Source organism: Mauremys reevesii, linkage group 5 (genome assembly GCF_016161935.1).
Source record: "Mauremys reevesii isolate NIE-2019 linkage group 5, ASM1616193v1, whole genome shotgun sequence".
NCBI classification, from domain to species: Eukaryota; Metazoa; Chordata; order Testudines; family Geoemydidae; genus Mauremys; species Mauremys reevesii.
This window is the reverse complement of record NC_052627.1, coordinates 67,916,648-67,942,651: the sequence shown is the minus strand read 5'-3', so window position 1 is coordinate 67,942,651 and position 26,004 is coordinate 67,916,648. Positions and strand designations below refer to the sequence as shown.

Genomic DNA, 26,004 nt, shown 5'->3' with positions numbered 1-26,004 from the left:
ATAATTCATCATTTTATCTGGCTCTTTTACCTAAAGGCCAGTAGCAAGATCTCCAAGAGAGCCTAATAGATAGAAACTAGGTTTTCTTTTTAAATCTAAAGCTGCACTAGGCATTCCTTTATGGTCCTAGCTCAGAGTGGGGGGAGTCATCTCCAGAACCATTCAAATAATGTGTGTTCTGGAAATTCTAGAACAGCTGGATTAATTGGCTTAAATTGGAGTTAAATTTTACTTTTAAGTCACAAAGATGATTTTGGGGTACCACTTATAAGTTCTATTTGAAGGTTATTTTTCAGAGTAGAATCTTTAGTTTGGAGATGAATAGTGCAATAATACTTTGCTCTATAAAGAAATGTGATTATCAAAGTTTGCCTTTCTGTTCATCATCTTGATGGTAAAACAAGCAGCAATTTGTACTTGTTGTTCAATTTGCAATAGAAAGAAAAGTCAGTTTAAAACAGGATAAATTTGATTTGCGAGGTGCTAGGTCCCTGTGATATAGTTCCTTCTGAAGTATGACATATCTTGGTATACCTGCAATTTAAGCTGCATTTTGAGATTTAAATGCCTACATTTGGGGATTTCAATAAGTAAGTAGCAATTGCTAAAAGAACCACCATTTTTGAGTATTGTATTACTCACACATCAACAGAACCTAGCCGGAGCATGAATTTCTTCTTCATTATCACTAAACCTGCAAATTATCCTAAATCAATAAATGATGCCAAATCATTTCCAGCTATGTGGAATGCATAGTCAATAATAGGAATCCAACTGGGAGGCTTTTGTAGCTGGGTTGAACCAATTTCTTGTATTCTTTAATGCTTTGTTGTTCGGCTTGCTTGAGGACAGACCTATAACCATCTTTATCTATAGACTTGTTACACTCTCCATCATAGTTTAGAGTGTAAACTTCATTCTAGATTGTGGTACAATACATCTGTAATTAAAAGTACCTTCATACATTGTTTCAGTAGGCCTTACAAGTGGTTAAACATGGATGCCAAAAATCTACAAGGGATGAAAGTTCCAGAATGATCATTTACCATCACTTCTTTCCTTAAGCTTCTTACATGTGGCTTTGCTGTTTTTCCACATATGTTGTTTTTTTGTTTGTTTTTTAATTCAAAGCTAAGTAAAGACATCTTGATTCACTTTGGAAGTGGCATCAGTGTATCCCTAAGTAAAGGCAGTTGTGGGTGGCTGGAACATGAATTAATATTTTAAGAGCTAAACCCACAAAGGGAATTTAAGCTCAGTGTTGCAATTCCTAACTTCAGTTATTCGTCTGCCTAGTAGGGCCACATTCCCTTTGAGGATTCTATCTCCAGTTTGGATTCACAGCTATGAGCCATCTTCTGGAATTAGCTCTCACCTGGTCTAGGCTTTTTTCTTGCAAAAAAACAAAAACAAAACCCAAGTCAGTGTTTGTGTGTCCTATGCTCCCCTGGTACCGTATAGTTGGGTAGTCAGAGCACTCATCTGGGATGTGGGACACCCAAGTTCAACATCCTCTTCCACCCTACACATACCTGTTTTAAAGCAGGTACTTGAAATCAAGTCTCCCACCTCCCATGTGAATGCCCTAATGACAGGGATGTAGGGTATTCTGGTGTGGGTCTCTGTCTCTCCTGTTGAAGCTTTTCCACTTTGTATGAAATTCTTAAATATTGATTGAAACAGGGACTGGTCTCCTAGAAGAGTGTGCTATCTACTAAGGTATATAATTATTCATACTCTCTTTTTTTTCTCTCTCTCTCTGACCCAATAAATTATTATTTATAAAAAGGCACCTTCTGGGTTAGGCATCAGGGATTTTGAGTATCCAAATTTCATATTTAGGTGCTTGAAATCCCTGTGTGATTCTAAATGTATTTTTGGGTGGCAAGGTGTTGGACTGAGAAGTACTGTGGGACGTTTGGGCAAGCACAAAGTGCTGTCTAACCTAGAGCAAGTAATGATGTAAAACAGTGTCTGCAAATACAATGAACTCCACCTATAGTGGACATTGCTTGCCCAGACATTTTAAATACAAGCCAAATATTTATATCACAATTTCTTTATGGCTTGGACTATCACTTAAACATATACATAAGATAATTTTTCTATTTGTTTTCCTTAACCTAGTTTCGTTTTGCAACATCTTCCTCCATCCCATGGCTTTATTCCTTTTTCTGTTCCTCAGCATTCTCCCTTCAGTGGCAAAACTTGTTTACCTCACAGCTACATAGCTCTGTATTCTCACCTCTCTGCCGTTCCTACCATGTGATTATGCTCAGATGTCTCCTCACACCCTACTTGCATTCTCTGCTCGCTTGCGCGCGCTCGCTCTCTCTCTCTGCAGTTGTGGTTTGATTTCACTTTTCTTCAAGGTAGCCATTTCAAGCAGACATTGAGTCTTTAGTAATTTTCATTTTGTCTGTCTTAACTAGTTTGCAATGAATGCTGTATCAAAGTTGTTGGAAAATCAGTTGATGATTGTAATAGTAGCTACATGTGAACTAATTCAAGTAAATCAATTTGAACATTTATTTTTGTGTCAGTGTTTTATTTTAATGCTTTTTACAACTTTTTCTCCAAATCATTTTTATTCTTCTATGTGTTTTATTTGTATCCAAATTGTATATATTACTCTCACTTTATTTATACATGGCCCTGCAGTTCGGAGGATTTGATTGGACAATGATTTCTTCCACATTGAGTATGTGCCTGGATGCTATGATAAGTGCCATCAAAATAAAGCTTCATGGACATTTTCTGATCCATTATTTGTGTTTGTTACCCAGTATCTGAAGAACACTTGATTTAAAATAAGACATAGACATTAATGTAGTTGTCTTCATATGTCATTCTGATATGTTGCTGTATGTATATTAAAATCAAAGTATCTTATTAAAAGATACAATAAAGATACAAAAATGAAGGGTGCATTAAACTGTTCATTCTTCCATTATTAATTTAATTATAACAGATCAGTCACCTTAAGGAGCATCAACACTGAGAATTCCTTTTTGTTTGTTTGTTTGTTTTTCTTTATAAATATTTAAACTTGAGGGGCCAGTTCCCCATTTGATGCAAAGTTTGTACTGTAGTGACGTTACATTCAATAGAGCTGAGTTGCCACTTTTGCACTGTTAACAAAATAGCAAACCATGTGTGAGCTACATTCCAGAAAAGCAGCTAACATTCCCACTCTACTCCTGGGGGAATTCTGCACCACTTTGCATACACAGAATGTATGTCCCCCATAGACTTCTTTTGTTTCCCTGCAGAAAAATGACTTTCTGACAGGGAAGCAAAGCGAAGCCACAAGAGTGGTCATGTGACACTTCCTGGCAGCATGTTTTGGGGGGCTCAGGGCAGCTGGCAGAGAGGTCATGCATTTAGGGATTAATAACAAGATTTTTTATATAAGCTGGGGACACATCAGTTGGAAGTGAGAGAGGAGGAGAAGGACCTGGGAATATTGGTTGATCACAGGATGACTGAGCCGCCAATGTGATATGGCTGTGAAAAAAGCTAATGCAGTCTTGGGATGCATCAGGCGAGGTATTTCCAGTAGAGATAAGGAGATGTTAGTACCATTATACAAAGCACTGGTGAGACCTCATCTGAAATACTGTGTGCAGTTCTGGTCTCCCATGTTTAAGAAGGATGAATTCAAACTGGAACAGGTACAAAGAAGGGCTACTAGGATGATCTGAGGAATGGAAAACCTGTCTTATGAAAGGAGACTCGAGGAGCTTGGCTTGTTTAGCCTAACCAGAAAAAGGCTGAGGGGAGATATGATTGCTCTCTATAAATATATCAGAAGGATAAACACCAGGGAGGGAGGGGAATTATTTAAGCTCAGTACCAATGTGGACACAAGAACAAATGGATATAAACTGGCCATCAGGAAGTTTAGACTTGAAATTAGATGAAGGTTTTTAACCATTAGAGGAGTGAAGTTCTGGAACAGCCTTCCAAAGGGAGCAGTGGGGGGCAAAAGACTTATCTGGCTTCAAGACTAAGCTTGATAAGTTTATGGAGGGGATGGTATGATGGGATAGCCTAATTTTGGCAATTAATTGATCTTTGACTACTAGCAGTAAATATGCCCAATGGCCTGTGATGGGATGTTAGATGGGGTGAGATCTGCGTTACTACAGAGAATTCTTTCCTGAGTGTCTGGCTGGTGAGTCTTGCCCACATGCTCAGGGTTTAGCTGATTGCCATATTGGGATTGGGAAGATTGCCAGAGGCCCTGGGGGTTTTTCACCTTCCTCTGCAGCGTGGGGCAAGGGTCACTTGCTAGAGGATTCTCTGCACCTTGAAGTCTTCAAACTACGATTTGGGGACTTCTGTAGTCCGGACATAGGTTTACGGGTTTGTTACAGGAGTGGGTGGGTGAGATTCTGCGGCCTGTGTTGTGCAGGAGGTCTGACTAGATGATCATAATAGTCCCTTCTGACCTTAGTCTATGATTCTATGAAATCACTGTGGGGCAGCGGGCAGAACTGAGAAGACCCAGCTGGTGGCTCCTTCCCTGCACCAGGCTCAGCTACTAGTTCTAGGTGAGCTGGGGAGGACAGGACTTCCTCTTCCCTTGCACGGCATCTGGACCCACCCCCAGATGTCTCCCATAGTGGCAGGAAGCTCTGAAAATTCCCCCTCTCCCCCTACTTCCTACACCCATCGCTCCTCAGCTGCAGAGGGAGGGAAACCCTGTACAGTGAGCTACTCCCCTATTCACCCAACCCCATTGTACCCAGACCCTCCTGCTGAGCCTCACCCCCACACACATCAGAACCCCCCCCCATTATGAGTCCCTCTCCCCATGGACCTGGACCACTCAGACAAACCACTCAGATCCCCATCTCACCAAAGGCCAACCAGCTGCATCTGGATCCCCACCCCACTACCCCAGTATCTGGACCTCCCACTGAGCTCCTCACATCCAGACCCCTCCCTGCTCAGCCCCAACCAGCTTCACTTTGACACTCTCTCCCCCTCCCCGCAGAGTCCCATTACTATTGCACCCGGACCCCCCAACAAGCCCCCTGCGTATTCAGATCCCCCACACACACCTGGATCCCTCACTGAGCCACCAGCACACAGATTGCCCCACACAGAACCTTCTCAACCCACACACTAAGCCCTCCACACTTGGATTCTATGTTGCTGAGCCTGCCTGCTCACACCTGGTGCACCTAGCACAGAGGGGAAGCGGTTCTGGGGGGTTTCTAGGGCAGGCCCAGTCCTTGTGCTGTGTCAGGGCTCACCGCTGTGCCCTTTTCCCAGGGGAAGCTGCACAGTGATCTCCACCTCTGTGCAGCCAGTGGCCTGTGCTCCCCAATGCCATGCTGGATTCTCCACATTTGACAAACAACATTTGCAGAATTTTTAAAATATTGTGTGCAGAATTTTAAAAATTTTGGTGCAGAATTTTTAAATTTTTGGTGCAAAATGCCCTCAGGAGTACCACTCACCCTACTCTGCACAATAGAAAAGAGAAGGTAAGGCCTCAGCCTTCACATTTATCTGAATTATATTCAGGTCTACCTTACCATTTAATAATTCTCTTTTGGTGGGCTAATGGGGTGTCCTATGATATGCCTTCAGAAAGGAGGGATAGCTCAGTGGTTTGAGCATTAGTCTGCTAAACCCAGTGTTGTGAGTTCAATCCTTGAGGGGGCCACTTAGGGATCTGGGGCAAAAATTGGTCCTGCTAGTGAAGGCAGGGGGCTGGACTCAATGACCTTTCAAGGTCCCTTCCAGTTCTAGGAGATTGGTATATCTCCAACTATTACCTTTATTACCTTCTGATGTGATTTCCCTGCTGTCTTTTTGCTTGCAGATACTTTTGTTTTAAAGGTGTACTTAGCAGTCAGTACTGGTGTCTATAAGCCCTCATAGGTCTAAATACCATATGAATTTAAGTGTGCTGGTAAGATAGGAAGAAGGGGAGGTTATTTAGGATTTTTAAAAATATTTTGTGAAATTAAGCATGTTTTACACACTTTTTTTAAAAAAAAAAGTTCTGAAAATCTGCTTTTCTCTTTAAGTGAAAGTTGAAAAATTTGCGTAGCCCAAGTTTGTACTTCATTGATTGTGCTGTGTTTTGCTTTATTCTGCTATTGAAAATGTTGAAAGAGTTGTGATTTGATACAATCTCTGATAAATTAACTGAATTATAATGGCAAGCATTTTTAAATAAATGAGAACAAGTCAGAAAGTCGGTTAACAAAGAATGATTCTATTTAAATAGTTAGAACATCGATTAGGTTTATTATTATTTTATTATTTATATGACGGTAGCATCTAAGAGTCCCAGTTGAGAATCAAAGCTCCGTTTTACCAGGTGCTGAACAAGCAAACTTGTTAAATAGCTAATTTACTGCAGGGTATTTACTAAAATAAGTTTTTAAAATATTTTTCTACAATTGTTTTTAGCTTTAGACCCTGCTAAAGATCCATGCTTAAAGATGAAATGTAGTCGCCATAAGGTATGCATTGCTCAAGACCAACAGACTGCTGTTTGCATTAGTTATCGGAGACTTACACACAGGTAAATGCTTTAAAGTTAATGTTATTGATTAGTTTGCTGTCTTCACCACTAATAACTAGAACCCGTAAACAATTTGTAAATACTGTAGTTTCTCTACAATGTACTATGGTGGGGGGAAATTGAGATGATTTTTTTTAATAGTTATGCTCTGATTAATTACTGTAATCGTTGTATATTTGTACATAGTGTGTTACACGATATACATGTATGTTCATAGAGTAAGCTGCTGATATAACTACTGCTACATTCAAGGAAATAGTGTTTATACCAATTGCAACAAAAACAATTATCCCAGGAGATAATATTCCAATGCTGTGATTTCATCATTTATTTATTTATTTTTGGTATTGAAATCTCTTTAGAATTCCCAAGGTTCTTCCCTTCCAAAGGCTGCATTGTTATACTATTGTGCACACATTTGTCTGACTGTTCTTGGTTAAGGTAAATCCCAACATTTATTTGGTGTACCTCTTTTGCTTAGGTGTAATATTCACCCCATGTTTTTTTGTTTTTTTTTTGATGCAGTACCATTTGAGTTCTACACCACTTACACACAATGAGAAAATGTGTGGTACAGTTTGCGTAGGGTCAGAACGTGGTCTATTTCCCCCCTTTTACTTCTCTTTTGGGAACATATTTAACATTTTAGCTATGAAATATTAAAATGTCTTTTGTAAGATGAGCGAACTACTGTACATAGGCCCCAATTTAGCAAAGCACTTGAATATGTGCTGAACTCCTATTGACTTTAATGGGCCTTTACAACCTGCTTAAAACTAAACATGTGCTGAAGTGCTGAGTTGGGGCCATAATGATGAAAAAGTTTAACCAGTAACATAATACAGTATTTCTTGGCTGATGAAAACTATATTTAAGGGGAAAGTATCAAGCTTTTGAGATAGAACAGTTATAAAGCTATATTTGTTAAGGAATGTTTTCAATTTCCTAATATATAGTTATGCTGAAATATACCCATCTGTGGCGGATCAAAGAAACAAGCTAGTATTTTTGTGAGGTGAAAAGCAGTGTTTTAAACTGTGCAGCCACAATTATTTAACAAAAACTATTTGTAGGGTTATGCTTTTGACATTAACCAATGATTGTTTAAAAAATTAGAGACATGGGTATTTATTATTATTATAGAAATTGAAAGAGTTATTGTCAAATAACTTTGCTAATTTCAGTTGCATTCGAACCGCTGGGGAAAATATCAAGACCAAATGCAAAAGGACAAAATAATTGGAGAAAATCTTTATATTTCTAAGAGGGTATTATATATAAGAGGGAAAATAATAATAAAAAAACCTGTGTAAAGTAGATAGGTGCTGAAAAGTCTTGTAGACCAGCTGCAATTGCCTACAGTATTTGTATAAGGCCTTCTTTCCCCATTGCCCTTGATCTAGTACAGGAAGATGGGCTTTGGTTCTTGAAATGCTGTCTGAATATAATCAAAACTCATTTTGTGAATTTTCAAGAGTGGTAGAAACTCACTAATTAGAACTAAAAACTCAAACGTATGTGCAATATTCAGTATTAAGCCAGATCCTGCCCTGTAGATCTGTGCACAGAGGGGACCCTACATGCTTGGATCTACCCTTCCTCCCAGAACAGTGGGACGGCCCTTTCCATCATGGTGCATTCTCTTCCTGAAGAGGTACTTTCAATGCAATTTGTGGCCTGATCATAGTGAAAGTGGTGGGATGGAAGAACAAAATACATTGTCCTTTTTTCTGTCCCCAAAGAAATTAGGTGAGAAAGGTAATATAGCATTGGGCTCCATTATCCTTTATTTGTATGTATAATACATTGCCCCTTCTTTTAACCATTCCACACATCTACTCACTGGGAACAGCCGTACATGGGGTAGGAGAAGGGAGGAGAGGCAGGGCACTACTGGGGGCCAGCCTTTGTGCAGACCTCTGAGAACCTAGCAGGTTTTGGGGTAAGACCCATAGCATCTTCCCCAGCAAGGTTGTAAGGATGGAACATCTGAGAATAAATCCTTGCAAAACTTCATCCTTAAGAGCCTACACTCATATTTTATTCCTCACAGGCAGGATTGTTTTCAGCCACAGTCGTGGCCAAGATAATCTATTTCTCTTGTAAAATCTGTGTGAGGGATTCTGGAGAATTAATTCTCCCGGGGAAAGTCCACACAAAGATCCACTCAGATCTTCCCATTTGGGCACGTTAGCGCTAGTTTCTTCACTGCCAGTTTCCATTGGCTGTTCCAGGAACTATTCCTTCAAGGGAGTTGCACACAAAAAACAAGGCAACCCCAGGTTGTACTTCTCCCCCCCCCCCACTATCTTCTATGGGGCTAGATAGGTGACAATGTGTATGTTCCCTCCTGTCCCTAGCCCAGACTCACCCAGTCTCTGACCCTCCACAGCACAGTTCCTGGGCTGTGTGAAGAGGGCTCTATAAAATGGTGGGGGCATGGTGCTACTGAGGTACCGAGAAGTGTGAAGGCTGTGTCATGGATACCCTTTAAGTACAGATCTAATAGGGCAGGATTTAGTCCAGAATTTGTATTTGTCTGTCTCTTATCTCACTGAAATGCATTGGGCTACTTGTATAGGAGAGGATTTCTCACCTAATTAAAGGTTACTGAATCAGAGCCTTTGAGTAATAGTGAGAGAGTGAATAAATACGGAAAAAATATGGCATTACAAATGTTCCTGTGATTTCTTTTACATTTTATTTTCATTTAAATCTACATATGTGAATTCAACATTGCGTGAAAGTGTGGTTGTTACCTTGTATTTATATGTAGCCAAATTATACATAACTTTATATTGCATAGATTTAAGGATGTTCTGAAGTAGAGCTTTGTTTCAGCTAGCTTTAATTATTTATAATAACTTACATGACATGCTAATAAATTAATTGTGATATGTTTTATCAAAAGTAATGTAGCTAGTAATATAAGACTTCACTGTGCAACAGATCCCTGATAGAGAATTGGGAAAAGACAGAATGTTTGTGTTAATTATTCATTTTTGTTGTTTAGAAAATGAAAATTGAGATTCTGTGGTGTCAAAAATAATATTATTACTTCTCCAAAAGTAAAAACACTTTAATGCTTTGAGTTTGTATTTTCTGACATACCTAGGAACCCAGTAGTCCTCTCTAACCTGTATCACTACAGTATGTGCTTTCATTCTATGATAATTTTAATAGGAAACAGGGTCAAATGGTGTATGTGGAAATATTTTTCAAATACTTTGTGTATTAGGGACAAGAGTTCCAAAAATGATTTGATCATTATAATAAACTATCTTTCATTTTCTCCTATATTAAATGCATTCATTCATTATATGTTTTAGCAGTCTTCTTCAGTTACTCATCATTTTCCATCAGGCTTGTTCTTGTGATAAGTTGATATGACACATGCATATAGGCTGATTCGTCTTTTCAAAATGCACTTAGACTGTATACATCATCATCAATTGCATCAATGAAAAATTCATGTCATTCTTTTTCTTGTTTTTGTTAAGTAGTTGCCAATGTAGGAATCTTATTTGCATTACTCATATAACATATAATTTACACATAGGCCTGATCTGCCTGTCATCATTTGCTTTGGAGGACATCTTTTATTGTCTGTCCTTTATTGTTGTTTACTGGTACCTTGTTTTCTGCTGGAGAAGGCTTCAGAGATAGACAAAAGAGATTCAGCAATTTATCTTTCACAGGTGGAGTAGAGGCATTCTAAGCAGAAAATCATCAAAATAAACCTGAAGAGTGCTAAACATGTACATGATTTTGAGCACAAGTATTGCCCTTGGTTTCAACAGCCTTACTACAGAAAACTGCAATACCAAGTTCTTCCATTAAAATTCTTTAGTGGAATGGGGCCCAAATGCATATTTATCAAAGTAAAAATGTTTAAGCTCAGCTTGTAGTCAGGAAAGGAGGAAAAACATTTCAATCAGTAGCATCTTCCCCTGCTTTGACAGTTTTCCCTTTGTTTTTATCTCATATCTGTTCAGCTACAGGAGACAATTTACAAATGACGTCACATTCAGTAAAAACCTTGTCATTGTGAAGACCATTCTAAGCTTTGACTAGTGACTGCAAGGAACTGGCAATGTGCCAAGTGATTATAGATTATTAGGATTGGAAGGGACCTCAAGAGATCATCTAGTCCAAACCCCTGCTCAAAGCAGGACCAATCCCTAAGTGGCCCCCTCAAGGATTGAGCTCACAACCCTGGGTTTAGCAGGCCAATGCTCAAACCACTGAGCTATCCCTACCTGCCCCTGATGAGTTGCTCAGTAATATTTTAGAAACATGTTTCCAGAATATGTAGCTTGAGACATAAAATGTGTACACTGTTTTGCGCTAAACATCCAGATCCAGCATTATCTGGACTTCTTTGATGTTGTGGAGTATAGTGAGCCACCTTACACTGACTGATCTTAATGGAGTCTGATAAAACACAAAAGCCTTGTTCTCTTCCATAAGCATAGAATTCTTTAACCAAAAGCGATCAAATACAACAGCCCTTTTTGTAAAGAAAGTGATGAGTATCCATATACAGAACTATTAGATGCACACCATTGTTTCTTACATTATGATCCTTCTGTGTTACGTTGTGCAGACTTGTTTGTTAGTTTGTTTTTAAATCATAGCCAGGTTTTTTAGTTGTGTTGGCAGAACCAAAGGTAGCATTTTGGGGTGGATCATTTGGACTGGCTTTAAGCAGATTTTGAGGATGGTTTCCAAGGTGATTTTCTGTTTCCGATCAAGTTTTCAGATTGCCACCACCCTATTCTGCTGCAGGAGAGATGGATCCCAGCTGTTTGTCCTGTGTGCTGTGAATGGTGGTTCACACACACACACACACACACACACACACACACACACACACACACACACACACACACACACACACACACACACACACACACACACACACACACACACACACACACACACGTCAATTTTCTTTACAAGTTTGGGGGGCTAGATGCTTCTAATCCCCCATCCACTCTGGCAAATTTTTGCAATAACTTTCTCTTAGGATTCTAAAATAACTGAAAGAGTAGCAAGCAATAGTAATATAATGTAAGTGCTCAGAATCCACTCCTTTTGTCCTGTAATTACTGATATGTAGGCGGTCCCCAGGGAAATATTGTATAATAAAGGGGCATAACTTAAATAAAACTTATGAACCTCAGACAGTGTGTATCTCTCTCATTCTATTGTCTAACTTAAGTTCTTCTCCATTCCCTTCTGTTTTTCCTCAGTTCTGTGTACTGTTTTGTATTCCTTTTATGATTCTCTCCCCTTTTATTTCTTTGAAAAAAGCATCTACTTTTCTTTCATGTAGTGTTGTCCACCACCTTGTTCTCTCTCATGACATGTGGTCTCTTCAGTCTTATTATTTATTTTCTTCTTGTGCTAGTTTTTCCTGTGCTCAGTCTCATTGCACTGTCACCTTTGCCATGTATTCCATTGTTTCTTCAATGTCTTCCTGTGTCACTTTAATACCACTACTTAGCATTCATATGGTATTTTACAGATTTTTATTAACAAGTAAATAAATAATATCTAGTTAAGGCACCCAAAGAGTTGTTTTCTTGCATGCACAAAGGAAAAACATGACCATGGATGAAAAATTAATTATGTCAAGTTTAATGTATGACCCTGAGGAGCATGGCCAACGTTGAAAAGGATACTGCATAATACAGTAGCTTATAATTATTTACTAATTGTTTCCCCTATCACCAAATTCTCTCTTATCTTAGAAGAAAAGCTGAATAGTAAGAATTCAAAATATGGAGAGAAAAAGCCAAGAAGTAGAAAAAATAAACTGACAGAATATTGGTAGGTATTTGTTGATGTCCCAAAACTTGCAAAAGTTTGAGCACCATGTGTAAACATAAGGAAATAATTCAGGTTAATATTATGGTCATAAAACTGTTACAGCATCACCCTATAGGTAGAAACAAAAACTGCAATACCAAGCTCTTCCATTAAAATCTGGATATAATAATTAAATAGTTTTGAAAATGTTGTGGCTCGCAACCCACACGAATCTCAACTGTGAAGTGCCAAAAGGTAAGCGGTTGCTGCACTCATTTCGAACCGTTTAAAAGTAATACAGCTATGCCCTAAGCGCCAATAAAAATTAATAGCAATGAAAAGTGAACCAGTACAATCAAATAGCAAAATGAATAGCTGCTCCCCACATGACATGAGTAGTGTGGTTCTGGTTTGCAAGGAAGGATTCCAGTGGGATGTACCAGGACATGCAAATCTATGTGATGTGGAACTCAGTAGGACATGAGCAGTCTGAAGGAATTGAATGCTACCAAATTTATTACTGCAGAAAAACTCTTTATCTACCCAGTGGGAAGGCCTGTAAAGATCTGCAGAAGGCAAATCAGCTGTTGTGCTAAAGAATCTTTTGTGGAGTGTCTTGGTAGCCAGTCTTTAGCTTTAGAGGGAGAATTGCTGCCTCCTACCTGTTGGCCTACAAGTCAGATTTTTATAAGGCCTTATTGCCTGCCTATGAGCCAGACTTCCCAGAACACTCTTCAGTCATGCTAAGAAGAGGAAAATGCCGGTTTGCTAGAAATTACCAGTTCAAGAATTAAAGAAGATTAAATATGTTTAGTGATTTACTGTAGTAATCACAACAAGTAACAGATGCTTAAGTTAGCAAAAATGATGTACTTACCAAAAGGACATAAGTAAATAACCAAAAGTTTGAGCATATAGTTGGACGCTAATCAGAATGTTAAGAAATGTATATAAAATGGGGTCTAAATTAGCTGTAACCACTCAAGAAAGAGATTTTGGAGTCATTGTGGATAGTTCTCTGAAAACATCCACTCAATGTGCAGTAGCAGTCAAAATAGTGAACAGAATTCTGGGAATAATTAAGAAAGGGATAGATAATAGGACAGAACATATTGTGTTGCCTCTATATAAATCCATGGTATGCCCACGTCTTGAATACTGTGTGCAGATGTGGTCTCCGCATCACAAAAAAGATACATTGGAATTGGAAAAGGTTCAGAAAAGGGTAACAAAAATGATTAGGGGTATGGAATAGCTTCTGTATGAGGAGAAATTAATAAGACTGGGACTTTTCAGCTTGGAAAAGAGATGGCTAAGGGGAGATATGGTTGAGGTCTATAAAATCCATGACTGGAATAGAGAAAGTAGATAAGGAAGTGTTTACTACTTCTCATAACTCAGGATCAAGGTGCCACCAAATGAAATTAATAGGCAGCAGGTTTAAAACAAATGAAAGGATGTATTTCTTCACACAACACACAGTGAATCTGTGGAACTCCTTGCCAGAGGATGTTGTGAAGGCCAAGACCATAAGAGGGTTCAAAAAAAGAACTAGATAAATTCATGGAGGATAGGTCCATCAATGGCTATTAGCCGGGATGGGCAGGAATGGTGTCCCTAGCCTGTATTTGCCAGAAGCTGGGAATGAGCAACAAGGGGATGGATCACTTGATGATTACCTGTTCTGTTCATGCCCTCTGGGGTATCTGACACTGGCCACTGTCGGAAGACAGGATACTGGGCTAGATGGACCTTCGGTCTGACCCAATAGGGCCAGTCTTATGTTCCTATGTTATTTTAGTATTATATGAGAACCTATGTCTATGCAAAACATGAAATGATGAAAATGAAACTGTAAGCAACTCTAATGTAATTGTGTCAAGCTGTAACCCCAGAACCAGGCCATTACCAAAACCAGAGTGTTAATTACTGGGAGGATCAGTTCTCTCTGACTGACTGTTGTAAAGTATATCCCTTTCTGTTATGTGCTGATTAACAATTGCTAATTAATCATTGCTTAGTAAATGTAATCAAGCTGGCTATTTCATAAATTCAAACCAGTACAAACATAACTAATTAGACATTACTCTATCAATCATTGAATTACTGATCATTAATTATTTACATACCCATCAGCCCAAAACTTTTCCTGGCTACTCAGGGACAAATCCTGAATGCAATGTCTGGACCAAGAGTTGTAATACCCCTGTGAGGATCAGCATTTTTTTAGGTTGCCACACAGTTACGTGAGCAAATTAATTTAACAAAGCATGCCAAGAATACCACATTTATTAAAGATGGCAAAATCTGTTTTATCTTCTAATCCATCTCTCTGCCAGGACGGGATATAGTCTCCTGATAGATTTTATGTTAAATTGATAAACATTTGATCTTAGCCCAAATGCCCAGAAGATGCTACATAATGTATGAAATTTCAGATTGCTATATTGAATCAAATCATTGGTCCCTCTTGTTCTTTATCATGTCTCAGAACTCTGCCTCCTGCCAGTGCTTCCAAAAAAATGGAGGCAAAATGGGAAGGGGAAAAAATCTATCTACTTATTTATATGACCCTTATTACCATAGCATCTACAGATATATGGAGTACTGTAACATGAAGAAACATTCCTTTTCAACTCAGAGGTGATCAGCTTTGTGCCTTGAGGCATGAGATTTAGTTAACTTTGTCCGTGATGGATGCTGTGACAAAACCTAAAATAAATCCCAAGTGCTACAGTACTGTAATAGTAGTTCTACTGCATTCAATACCCAGAGTGACAACACTTACTCATGCATCTGACGAAGTGGGTATTGTGGCAAGGCACCTTGTCGGTCTCCGCAGCCTCCGCTGCTTTTAGCCCTGGTGAGACAGGCTTGGGTAATCAGGTCCCCCTCGGGACACAGGGGAAGCCTGTTCCTTTCCTCCACCAGTCCTTTTTAGAGTATATTTCTCCCTTGTGGGAGAGAATACTGCCTCTGCTCCTGGTGAGGCTCGCTGTCTTGCTGCTCCTCACCTCCTGGCAGCAGGGCTCCTTCTCTCCTTCCTCCCAGGGGAGGGTTTAAAAAGGTCTCAGGCAACCCTTAGTTGGAATCAGCTGATCCTAATTAACTTCAGGTAGTTCCCTCTCAGCTGATTCTAACTGATATCTTGGCAACCCCTTCTAAGCTGAACCTGATTGTCCCATAGTTACCCCCGAGTTGATAGGGAGGAGGGCCTTTTAACCCTCTGAGACTGGTTTCTACCCCTCCCTTGTAGCTGTTTGTTCTGCGTTTATCACAGTATTCATCCATGAAAGCTCATGCTCCAATAATTCTGTTTGTCTATAAGGTGCCACAGAACTCTTTATCGCTTTTTACAGATCCAGACTAACATGGCTACCCCTCTGATACTTAACACTTACTCTGTGGCACTACATGGCTAAGAATCTGATGTCTCCAGAGTTAATAAATTATTGACCCCAGATGGATGGTCACAGGGTGACCTAGTGGGTGAAAAATGTTGTTATAATATACTTTTTGTCTGTTTGAAGCACTTTTACACACATTAACTAACTCATGCTTGTAATACCCTTTTGTGGTAGGTAAATAATATTATCTTAATTTTATGTATGTAGAAATTGACATAGGGAATTAAGTTTTCAAAAGCACTCTAAGGGTCATTTAATTTTGGGGCTTAGGTTCCTAAATCACATAGGCACTTTTTGAATATTTAATCCTCAGACCTTTTTTCAAAAGTGACTTAAGACACTTAAGAACTTAACTCTTATTTATGCATCTTGAAAATTTCACCCTCAATATTTGGCTATCCATTGGTCAATTATGTATTCCAATCCAAAAAAAACCCACCACTCAAAACTGTGTTAGTGGAAGTTAAGTTTGAGGTTTTAATTGTGTGGAAAACAAGAAATTAAATACAGAGTTGCAGTAAGGTTCTGTTGCCAAAGTGGTAAAATAATAAAAATGAGTAAGTAAATTTGAGATCAGCAGTGGGATACATTTTTCTTAAAAGTCTGAACGTAAGAATGGCCATATTGGGTCAGACCAAAGGTCCATCTAGCCCAGTATCCTGTCTTCCAACAGTGACCAATGCCAGGTGCCCCAGAGGGAATGAACAGAACAGGTAATCATCAAGTGATCCATTCCCTGTCGCTAATTCCCAGCTTCTGGCAAACAGAGGCTAGGGTCACCATCCCTGCCCATCCATTGATGGACCTATCCTCCATTAATGTATCTAGTTCTTTTTTGAACCCTGTTATGGTTATGGCCTTCACAACATCATCTGACAAAGAGTTCCACAGGGTGACTGTGCATTATGTGAAGAAATACTTCCTTTTGTTTGTTTTAAACCTTCTGCCTATTAATTTCATTTGGTGACCCCTAGTTCTTATGTTATGAGAAGGAGTAAATAACACTTCTTTATTTACTTTCTTCACACCAGTCATGACTTTATAGACCTCTACCATATCTCCTCTTAGCCATCTTTTTTCTAATCTGAAAAGTCAGAGTCTTATTAATCTCTCCTCAGATGGAAGCCATTCCATACCCATAATATTTTTACCCTTTTCTGAACCTTTTCCAATTCCAATATTTCTATTTTGAGATGGAATACTGCACAGAGTATTCAAGATGTATATGTACCGTGGATTTATATAGAGGTAATATATTTTCTGTCTTCTCCATCCCTTTCTTAATTATTGCCAACATTCTGTTGGCTTTTTGACTGCCCCTGCACATTGAGTGGATGTTTTCAGAGAACTATCCACAATGACTCCAAGATCTTTTTCTTGAGTGGTAACAGCTAATTTGGACTCCATCATTTTATATGTATAGTTTGGGATTGTTTTCCAATGTGCATTACTTTGCATTTATCAACATTGAATTTCATCTGCCATTTTGTTTCCCAGTCACCCAGTTTTGAGAGATCCTTTTGTAGCTCTTCACAGTCTGCCTGGGACTTAGCTATCTTGAGTAGTTTTGGATCATCTGCAAATTTTGCCACCTCACTGTATACCCCTTTTCCAGATCTTTTATGAATATGTTGAATAATACTGGTCCCAGTTCAGATCCCACTATTTACCTCTCTCTATTCTGAAAACTGACCATTTATTCCTACCCTTTGTTTCCTATCTTTTAACCAGTTACCAACCCATGAGAGGACCTTCCCTGTTATCCCATGACAGCTTACTCTGCTTAAGAGCCTTTGGCGAGGAACCTCGTCAAAGGCTTTCTGAAAATCTAAGTACATTATAGCCACTGGATCTCCCTTGTCCACATGCTTGTTGACCCCTCTCAAAGAATTCTAGTAGATTGGTGAGGCATGATTTCCCTTTACAAATACCATGTTGACTCTTACCCCAAAAATTATGTCCATCTATGTGTCTGACAATTTTGTTTATTACTATATTTTCAATCAGTTTGCCCGGTACTGAAGTCAAGCTTATTGACCTGTAATTGCTGGGATCATCTCTGGAGCCCTTTTAAAATATTGGCATCACATTAGTTATCCTCCAGTCATTCGGCACAGTAGCTGATTTAAAAGATAGATTACAGAGTACAGTTAGTAGTTTTGCAATTTCACATTTGAGTTCCTTCAGGACTCTTGGGTGAATATCATCTGGTCCTAATGACTTATTACTGTTTATCAGTTTGTTCCAAAACCACTTCTAATGGCACCTCAATCTGGGCCAGTTCCTCAGATTTGTCACCTAAAAAGAATTGCTCAGGTTTGGGAATCTCCCTCACATCCTCAGCCATGAAGACTGATGCAAAGAATTCATTTAGTTTCTCCGCAACGGCCTTATTATTGTTGAGTACTCCCCAATGGTCATTTAGCAGGCTTCCTGCTTCTGATGTACTTAAAATATTTTTTTTACTATCACTGAAGTCTGATTAATTCAGATTAATTCAGGATGGTTTAAATGTCATGTTCTGTGACACCCAAAGTGACACTTCTTCTCATCAGATGCAGTAATCAGCTTGCAGCAGAATAGATGCCTGAGACCCAGTGATGTGGAAGTCAAAGGAGGAATTGAATAGATAAGTGGGCTTAGAGTGGTCCCATTCTTTGCTTCTAAGTGGCACTATACCTAGGGCTCTAAACAGAAGAGGGGCTAGCTTTTATTCACCTGCTCTGCCCATAGAGAACATGGTCAAGCAAAAGAAACAAAGAAGAGTCATGGCATATATGTATGGGGAGGATTCAGGGACGTATTGAGCTGTGTGGTAGACTTGAGGTGGGCTAAAATAAGGATTAAGTTGTCTGAAGGAATACAATTTGAAATATAACTGAGCTGTAATTCAGTGATGAGTATCACCTTGATCGATCGGTCCTTCAGCCCTCATATAGATTGTGCCAATCACAACACGTCTTCCATTCTTCTTGTAACCTGGCCTTCCTTCTCCGTGTGTGGACATGTCTTTTCATGATAAAATCTTCCCATCTCTTTTGAGGTTGGCTGAGTCGTCATGTCAACTCCTGTGAGTACCACTCAGTAACAGCTGAAGTCCATCAGTTGTCAGTGAGCCTCGCTATATGCCCAGCCCATGGCATTTTATTATGCCTACTCTCAACAAAGTTCTGCACTCCATGCTGCTGTCTGATCACTTCAGTGGGGACACAGTCGCGGATTGAAATTCCCAGAACTCTTCTTTCCATCACCCTTTCCATGACAAACAGTTGCTGCTCCAATATTTTGCTGCCCATATTTTCGCTGCTGTACAACATTGCTAGCAGTACTGTTGAACTGAAGAGACTGGTGCATGTTGCCTTGTTGATTTTTCCTTGGAGGATATCCTTAATAGAATTGAATGCACACCAACCTGCTTTCTTTCTTCGCAAGTGTTCACCTTCCTGATCATGGTGCATGTTAATTTATTGGCCCAAATAGACATATTGGTCATTTCTGTTTGCTCTCCCTTGATTGTTATTTGGGCTTCTGGCAAAGTGTCAGATCACATAAATTTCATTTTGGAGCAATTAATTTTCAGTCCGACATGGCTGCTTTTTGTGTTGAGTTCTCACAGCATTTTCTGTAGTTTGATATTATTTTCAGTGATCAACACAATATCGTCCGCAAATCTGAGATGGTTTAACTGCTCTCCACTGATGTTGATTCCATCCTTCCAATTCATCTGCCTCATTACCATTTTGAGGCAGGCTGTGAAGAGTTTCGGTGAAACCGTGTGTCCTCGTTTCACACCTTTCTTAACTGGGATGCGAAGGGGAGTATCAAATAAAGTTATATCTATAGTGCAGCCAGAATTTGCTTCCTTTAATACTTCGATATAGTTTGTGTTGATGCCCTGCCCTGAAAGAGCTTTCACCACTGCATCGATCTCTACATCGTTGAATGCTTTTTCATAGTCGACGAAGGCTATACATAAAGGGAATTTGTATTCCCTTGAGCGTTCCAGTAGCTGGTTTATAGTGGAAAATATGGTTCATTGTGCTGAAATTCCTTCAAAAGCCTGCCTGCTCTCTCGGCTGCTGCTTGTCCAGACTCTGTAGCAGTTGGTTTGTTGTTATTTTGGTGAACAGCTTGTAGACGTGAGAGAAGGTATATTGGATGATTGTTCTTTAGATCTTCACAAACACCCTTCTTGTACAGCTGGACTCCTTCCAGCTAGATGGTATATTCTGCATTTCCAAGTAACGGCTAAACCTCTGAGCAAGCGTTTCTCAGAGGTCTTGGCCTACAGCTGTTATCATTTTGATTGTCCGATCCTCTTTACCTGGGGCTTTTCCTTCCTTTATTTGGTCAACTGCATGTCAAACTTTGCTGACAAGGACTGGGAGTACATGCTCATTGGTCTGTTGAAGTCTTAGTACTGAGATGCGAACAGTTTGGAGTAGAAATCTTTGCTGACCACTTCCATCCCTGTTCTGTCAATTACTGGTTTTCTGTCCCTGTTCTTCAGCACCATTATTGTTGACTTATACAGTGTCAGTTTCCTTTTGCATTTTTTAGGCTTCTGTGATCTTCAGCCATCTTTAAGAGCCTGTCATTTCGGTACTTCGCAAAGTCCTCCTTTAGTCGTCTTCTTCTCAACTTGCAGAGGAGGGAATACTCAAGTTTATCACCAAAAAACAAATAAATGGGCCCAACTCCTTGTAAAGAGTATGCAAGCCTGAATTTCACTGCTTTTTCTGTTAAATCTTATTACTGTTGAAATCTTATCTGTAGGAACTGTTCTTTGTTAAATGTAAATTAGGATTAATCTTGTATTTCCTATCCACTGTTTTTCTATTAATAGAAATAACCCATTTCTCAGGTACAAAGTGCTCTAGCTACTATGCAGCCTGTGTTTTCCACAGCAGTAGTTTAACACTGTGTGCATGTTTGTGTGCGTGCAGGTGCACAGGAAGTGTATTGGCATAGTTTAACACAGTAAAAGGTAGAAACATATTGACACACAAATATGCTATGCCATAGCTACTCCTGTATGTTTATATTTAAGGTTAACAAGCCATTGATTAGCATCCGAGAAGCCCGGTGATGTTTTCTTCCCATGACATTTGAAACAATTAATGAAATCTGGACTTTGATTCAATGCTAGAAAATAGGCCCACATTGTTCCTATGTATTTTACAAACATGTTTTTAATGTAGTGCAGCACAAAGATTGTATGCAAGCCAATATTTATCAGTCTACAAACTGGCCTGCATTTGCTTGGAGTTACTACTCTGAAAATCCGAGTCTCTATTCATGGGTTATTTATGGCACCCTCACCAGGATGTGAGGGAGCACAGGATCATATTGCAAAAATTGATTTTTGTGTTTATTATTTGGAAGTCTCGTCTTTAGATTAAAGTGCCAATAATACTGGTGGTGCTGAAAAGTTGATGTACAATCAGTTACGGTATTCTTTAAGCAGATCTAGCTGCCATTTATAGATTTTTAGATTAATGGATTTTAACAGTAGAAGCAACCCTTATGAAAATATTGTCTGATTTTCTGAATAACACAGGAGAAAACAGTATTGTTGTTAGTGTGATATCTTTGCTCTTTGAACATTTGCTTAGCTAAGCCCTTTTTTGAAAGCATGCCACACATGGGGAATGGAGGAAGAGTCAGCTGCTTACAAGAGAATCAACTTCTTTGAATAGGAAATGTCCTCACGTTTCTTGATTATAGATATAGATTCTTTTGTGAGCAGCTGACTCCTCTCCCAGTGCCTCATGCATGGACACGTTTTCAAAAAGAGGATAGCTATTTTATTTTATTTTTTAATTCACATTTGTTTATAGAAAAGAGTTTGTATTTGTTTTTAAACAGCTGCATTTTTTTTGCATAATTCTATAGTTACAATATTATGTATTCAGAGCAGGACTGATCCAGATCCCATTAAAGTAAACCATAGAGATTTCCCAATGACTTCATTGTTAGTTGGATCAGACTCACTTTCTAGCCAATTAAAAAGACTCCCCCCCCCCCCAGCTTCTCTCTATATTTTTAGGCGATAGTTTATTATGCTTTTCTTAAAAACAAAACAAAAAACCCATCGAACAACAATGGACTTGCTTTAGGCAGATTGTGCAAAAGTTGCAAACACTGCTATTTAGAATGTCATCATTTCACATTATAACATTGCTCTCTAAAGAAGGCCAGCTGGTGCAGTTACGTCCCTTATTGGAAATTTTTCTCTGATTCATTACTGTGATTTGTAGTTGTGTAAAGAAACACTTAATCATTCTTATGCTCCAAGCTCTATTGAATCTACTGAAGGCTTTCTGTTGCTCTGCATAATTTGTTCTGCCAGTCTGCCAGCTTGGAACGGTTTCAAGCTTGTTGTATTATCTATGTTTGTTTGCACAGGAAGTGATGCTGCACGTAGGCTGAATTTACAGTAATTCTCTTGTAATAGGCTAATGAGGAACCCTACTTTCTTCACAATGGTAACATTATATAGCTTTGATTAGTCCACTTATTGTGTAACTATGCAATTGCGGTAATGCTTGTACTGAAAAAGAAATTGTGCTTATCCATAGTTTAATCCAACTTGTCAAGTAACAGTCTGTGCTTTTATGATGTCAGAAATGGAGAGGTAAAATTTTGTGAATATTTTGAAGGGTTTTATATGATGCAGTACTTATTTAATTTATTATAGCATCAAACATGCCACTTTTTAATTGCTAGCTTCTCCCTCCCTCCTTTTTTTTTTGACTTATGGAACTAAAAAGGTTAGTGAATGATACAATGAATCATCTGTACTGGTATTATAAAAGTGCAAAGCAGGATCTGTTATTCCCTCAGTTCGCATTTCTTCCATTAATGTTAGTGGGAGATATGGATGCACATCTAGAAGAAAATAGGACCCCTAAGGGAGTCCATTCTCTCTTTATGTTCATAAGTAACTTCCACTAACCTTAATGGAAGATATGCATGCAGTTTGAGAGAATAGATATTGTTGTATCAGCATTTCCATTATAATCCCTATTATTTATTAGGTTATAACTTACCCATAGAATGCTTTCTGCTCAGCGAAACTTGGCAAACAAAATCTCATATCGGAAATTGTTTTCAGTAAGAAAAAAAGGAGAGAAAACAGCCATGCATATCTAAGAAACAGATTTTTTCCAGTTTGACTTATTGGCTCATGTCACAAAACATACCTTTTATAGAGAGGGACTGAAGCAGACTTGAAATAAGAAAGATACAAAAATATGACTTGACTTGAACAGGACTTTTGTGTTCCTTATGTTAATAGTCCAAATAGTTCTCTGAATAATAGAATTCAGAATGTTACATCGTCCTGTCCCATAAATCAAACATAGGCTGTGATTTGCTTTTCTTTAATACTAATAATTAATAATTATTATTATTAATTAATAATAGCATGTCCTCTTCCCCCAGATTTATCCTGAGAATTTTCAGCTCAAAAAGAGAGCTTGTTTTTATAGACAAACTTAAAAAGTGTGCTGAAAATAGGGTTAATACTGGAATCTTACCCACTGGCACATGATTATGGCCCATAATCATAAAACTCAGCACTGATAATCCAAATTGATTTTTAATCACTGATTTCTAAGAAATGTCACAAAATAGTACTTATTACTTAGATTGTAAACTCTTTGCGGCATGGACAGTCTTTTTTTCCCTGCGTTTGTATTGTGCCTAGGACAATGGGATCCTGGTCCATGACTTAGGTTTCTAGGCACTACAATAATACAAATTGTTAATAGTAATATTAAAATGTCCTTCATCAGGAAATATATGCAAACCAAAAATGCAAGACCAGCTTAAGCCCCTGATCCTGAAAAGGCTTACAGAGGTAAGTGTTTTGCAAGATTAGGGCCTAGGATCTTAAGATCTCTCCTACTTTTCTATTTTTGTAGTATTAATGTTTTAAGTATTAGATATGCTAATCAATTTCAATATCAATTTTCTGTAACTTGTATGAAAATTCATTAGCAGCTGTAGAATGCCTACTGTAAATATGTTTTCTCACAATTAGTCTATAATTTGATCTGCTAACTTTCTCTATTTTTAAATATTTTTAAAGAGACTATTTACCCGTTCTTTGGATGTTACTAAAATACTTAGTCATAGTGGGATGGATTAAGAATTAAGGTGTTTTTTTTTTATTTTCAGTTGGATGTTGTTCTCATTAAAATAGGAGCTCCTGAAACTGATTAGAGTCAAGTCTAAAGCATTTTGCTTGCTGCATATGCATTCTCACATAATTGGCTTCTATGTTGCTATCCTGACCTTTAACACAGCTGTTTTTATGGGGCCCTCTTGAGCAGACTGTCAGTTATGCAAAATTGAGTATGGGGGTTGTGCTTAAGGGATAGAAACTGTCTAGCTAATTTCCAGTTGTGCTCTCAGGCAGGACTTGAAAACTTTCAATTGAGAGGTTAACTATGGAAGTTGGTGACATTTGTCATTATGTGTCTGCTTTAATTTTAAAATAATAGTAATGTGAGCAACCAAGTATTTATATTGCAGTCATATGCCAGTTACGATGTATTTTTAGTTGATTACATGATTTTCCTTTTTGGAGTCTGCACAGCTTGAATAAGAAAACTTAGTTTGAGAGTGCAGCATATTTACATCTAGCATTAATTGTTTGTCATCTGTTCTCCAACATGTATGATTTTACATCAGGGGTAGGCAACCTATGGCATGCTTGCCAAAGGTGGCACGCGAGCTTATTTTCAGTGGAACTCACACCGCCCGGATCCTGGCCACCAGTCCAGGGGGCTCTGCATTTTAATTTAATTTTAAATGAAGCTTCTTAAACATTTTAAAAGCCTTTTCATACAATAGTTTAGTTATATATTATAGACTTATAGAAAGAGACCATCTAAAAAACATTAAAATGTATTACTGGCACGCGAAACCTTAAATTAGAGTGAATAAATGAAGACTCGGCACATCACTTCTGAAAGGTTGCCGACCCCTGTTTTACATGTTTATTTTTCATTCCTATTTGTACTGCAGTATTCTGTTTCTTTTTATTTGAATTTTCAAGTGTGCTGTATGGAAACCATAAATCAATCTCTCTCTCTCATGAAACTACTGTAGCAATAGCCTTAGACATGCAGGGTGGATCCACTAATCATTCCATTTCCATTGACTACAATGGGCACTAGGATCAGGTCCTTCCTGTGTAAAACAGCTTGTTGATAAGTTACTAGTGTAACCTGAACACCAGAACAGAAATATATACATTAACTTTTAGTACCTGTAACTTAACATAACTTTTTTAACCATTAAAAAGTTAGAGGAACATGCATTAGTCCCATAGACTGTAAGATCTTTGCAGCAGGGACCATATTTTTGTATGTTTTTACAGTCCTAGCCTAATTGGGTCTTTTGGTGCTAATGTGATATAAATAATAATATATAAGAAACTGCTTGCTATTATTATTTACAAAAAATGTGTTCAGAACATATTTGTGTTCAGGAGAAATCAGTTTTATAGCTCTAACTATTGCTTTATTTTCAAAAGAACAGAGTGTAAAACAATAACTAAAAGATGGAAGCAAAGATAATCTTGCCAGCAGTTCCCCCCATGATACAAAAGAATAAAGATATCAGGACTACACTCCTGTCCCTCCTAGCCATTTAAAAAAAAAGGTAGGGGCTGTGATCTTTCCTCTCTCTCCCCAAGCCCATTCATGGCACCCATGGTATCAAGATATTCAGAGTTATATTAGGGAGTTTATTTTGATGAGCAATCCTTAATGCTATTACTGCTGTTCTGCATCCTAAATTGTATGTTTAAAGCATGGATGCATGCATGACAATCAGTCAAAATGGCAGTATCATTTGGATGTTCTGTTTTCTAATTAAATATTGTAATTTGCAACCTATATAGAGATGATGATAAAAATCTTCCAAATAAGCATTTCATTAAGAAACTTTTTAAAATTTATTTATTTCTTTGTCAGAAGGGTAGGTATGTACGGTGCTTAGTTGTATTGTAATACAGTGTTGTGGATTGGTTAGCAGCACAGCTGGTTGAGTTAACAGAGATTTCTGCAAGTATTTGCTCTACCTGAAGAATGAATCTTGACTTTGCCCTCACACTTTTTATATTCAGTTTCAAAGAACTCTCCTGTTATTAAGGTTTTACTCAAATAAATAGTTACAAAGAGTGAATTTGAAGCTTAAATACAGTATTACCAAACACAC

At 38.3% G+C, this 26,004-nt stretch overlaps 1 protein-coding gene across 4 annotated transcripts in view; it reads left to right on the top strand.

Moving 5' to 3' along the window:
• Positions 1 to 26,004, top strand: part of SPOCK3 (SPARC (osteonectin), cwcv and kazal like domains proteoglycan 3) — a 396,361-nt gene that overhangs the window by 197,233 nt on the left and 173,124 nt on the right. For all 4 annotated transcript variants that reach the window (XM_039542374.1, XM_039542372.1, XM_039542373.1 and 1 more), the window contains one exon: positions 6,436 to 6,550. In XM_039542374.1, the coding sequence (XP_039398308.1) occupies positions 6,436 to 6,550 (115 nt within the window). The remainder of the gene's footprint in view (positions 1 to 6,435; positions 6,551 to 26,004) is intronic.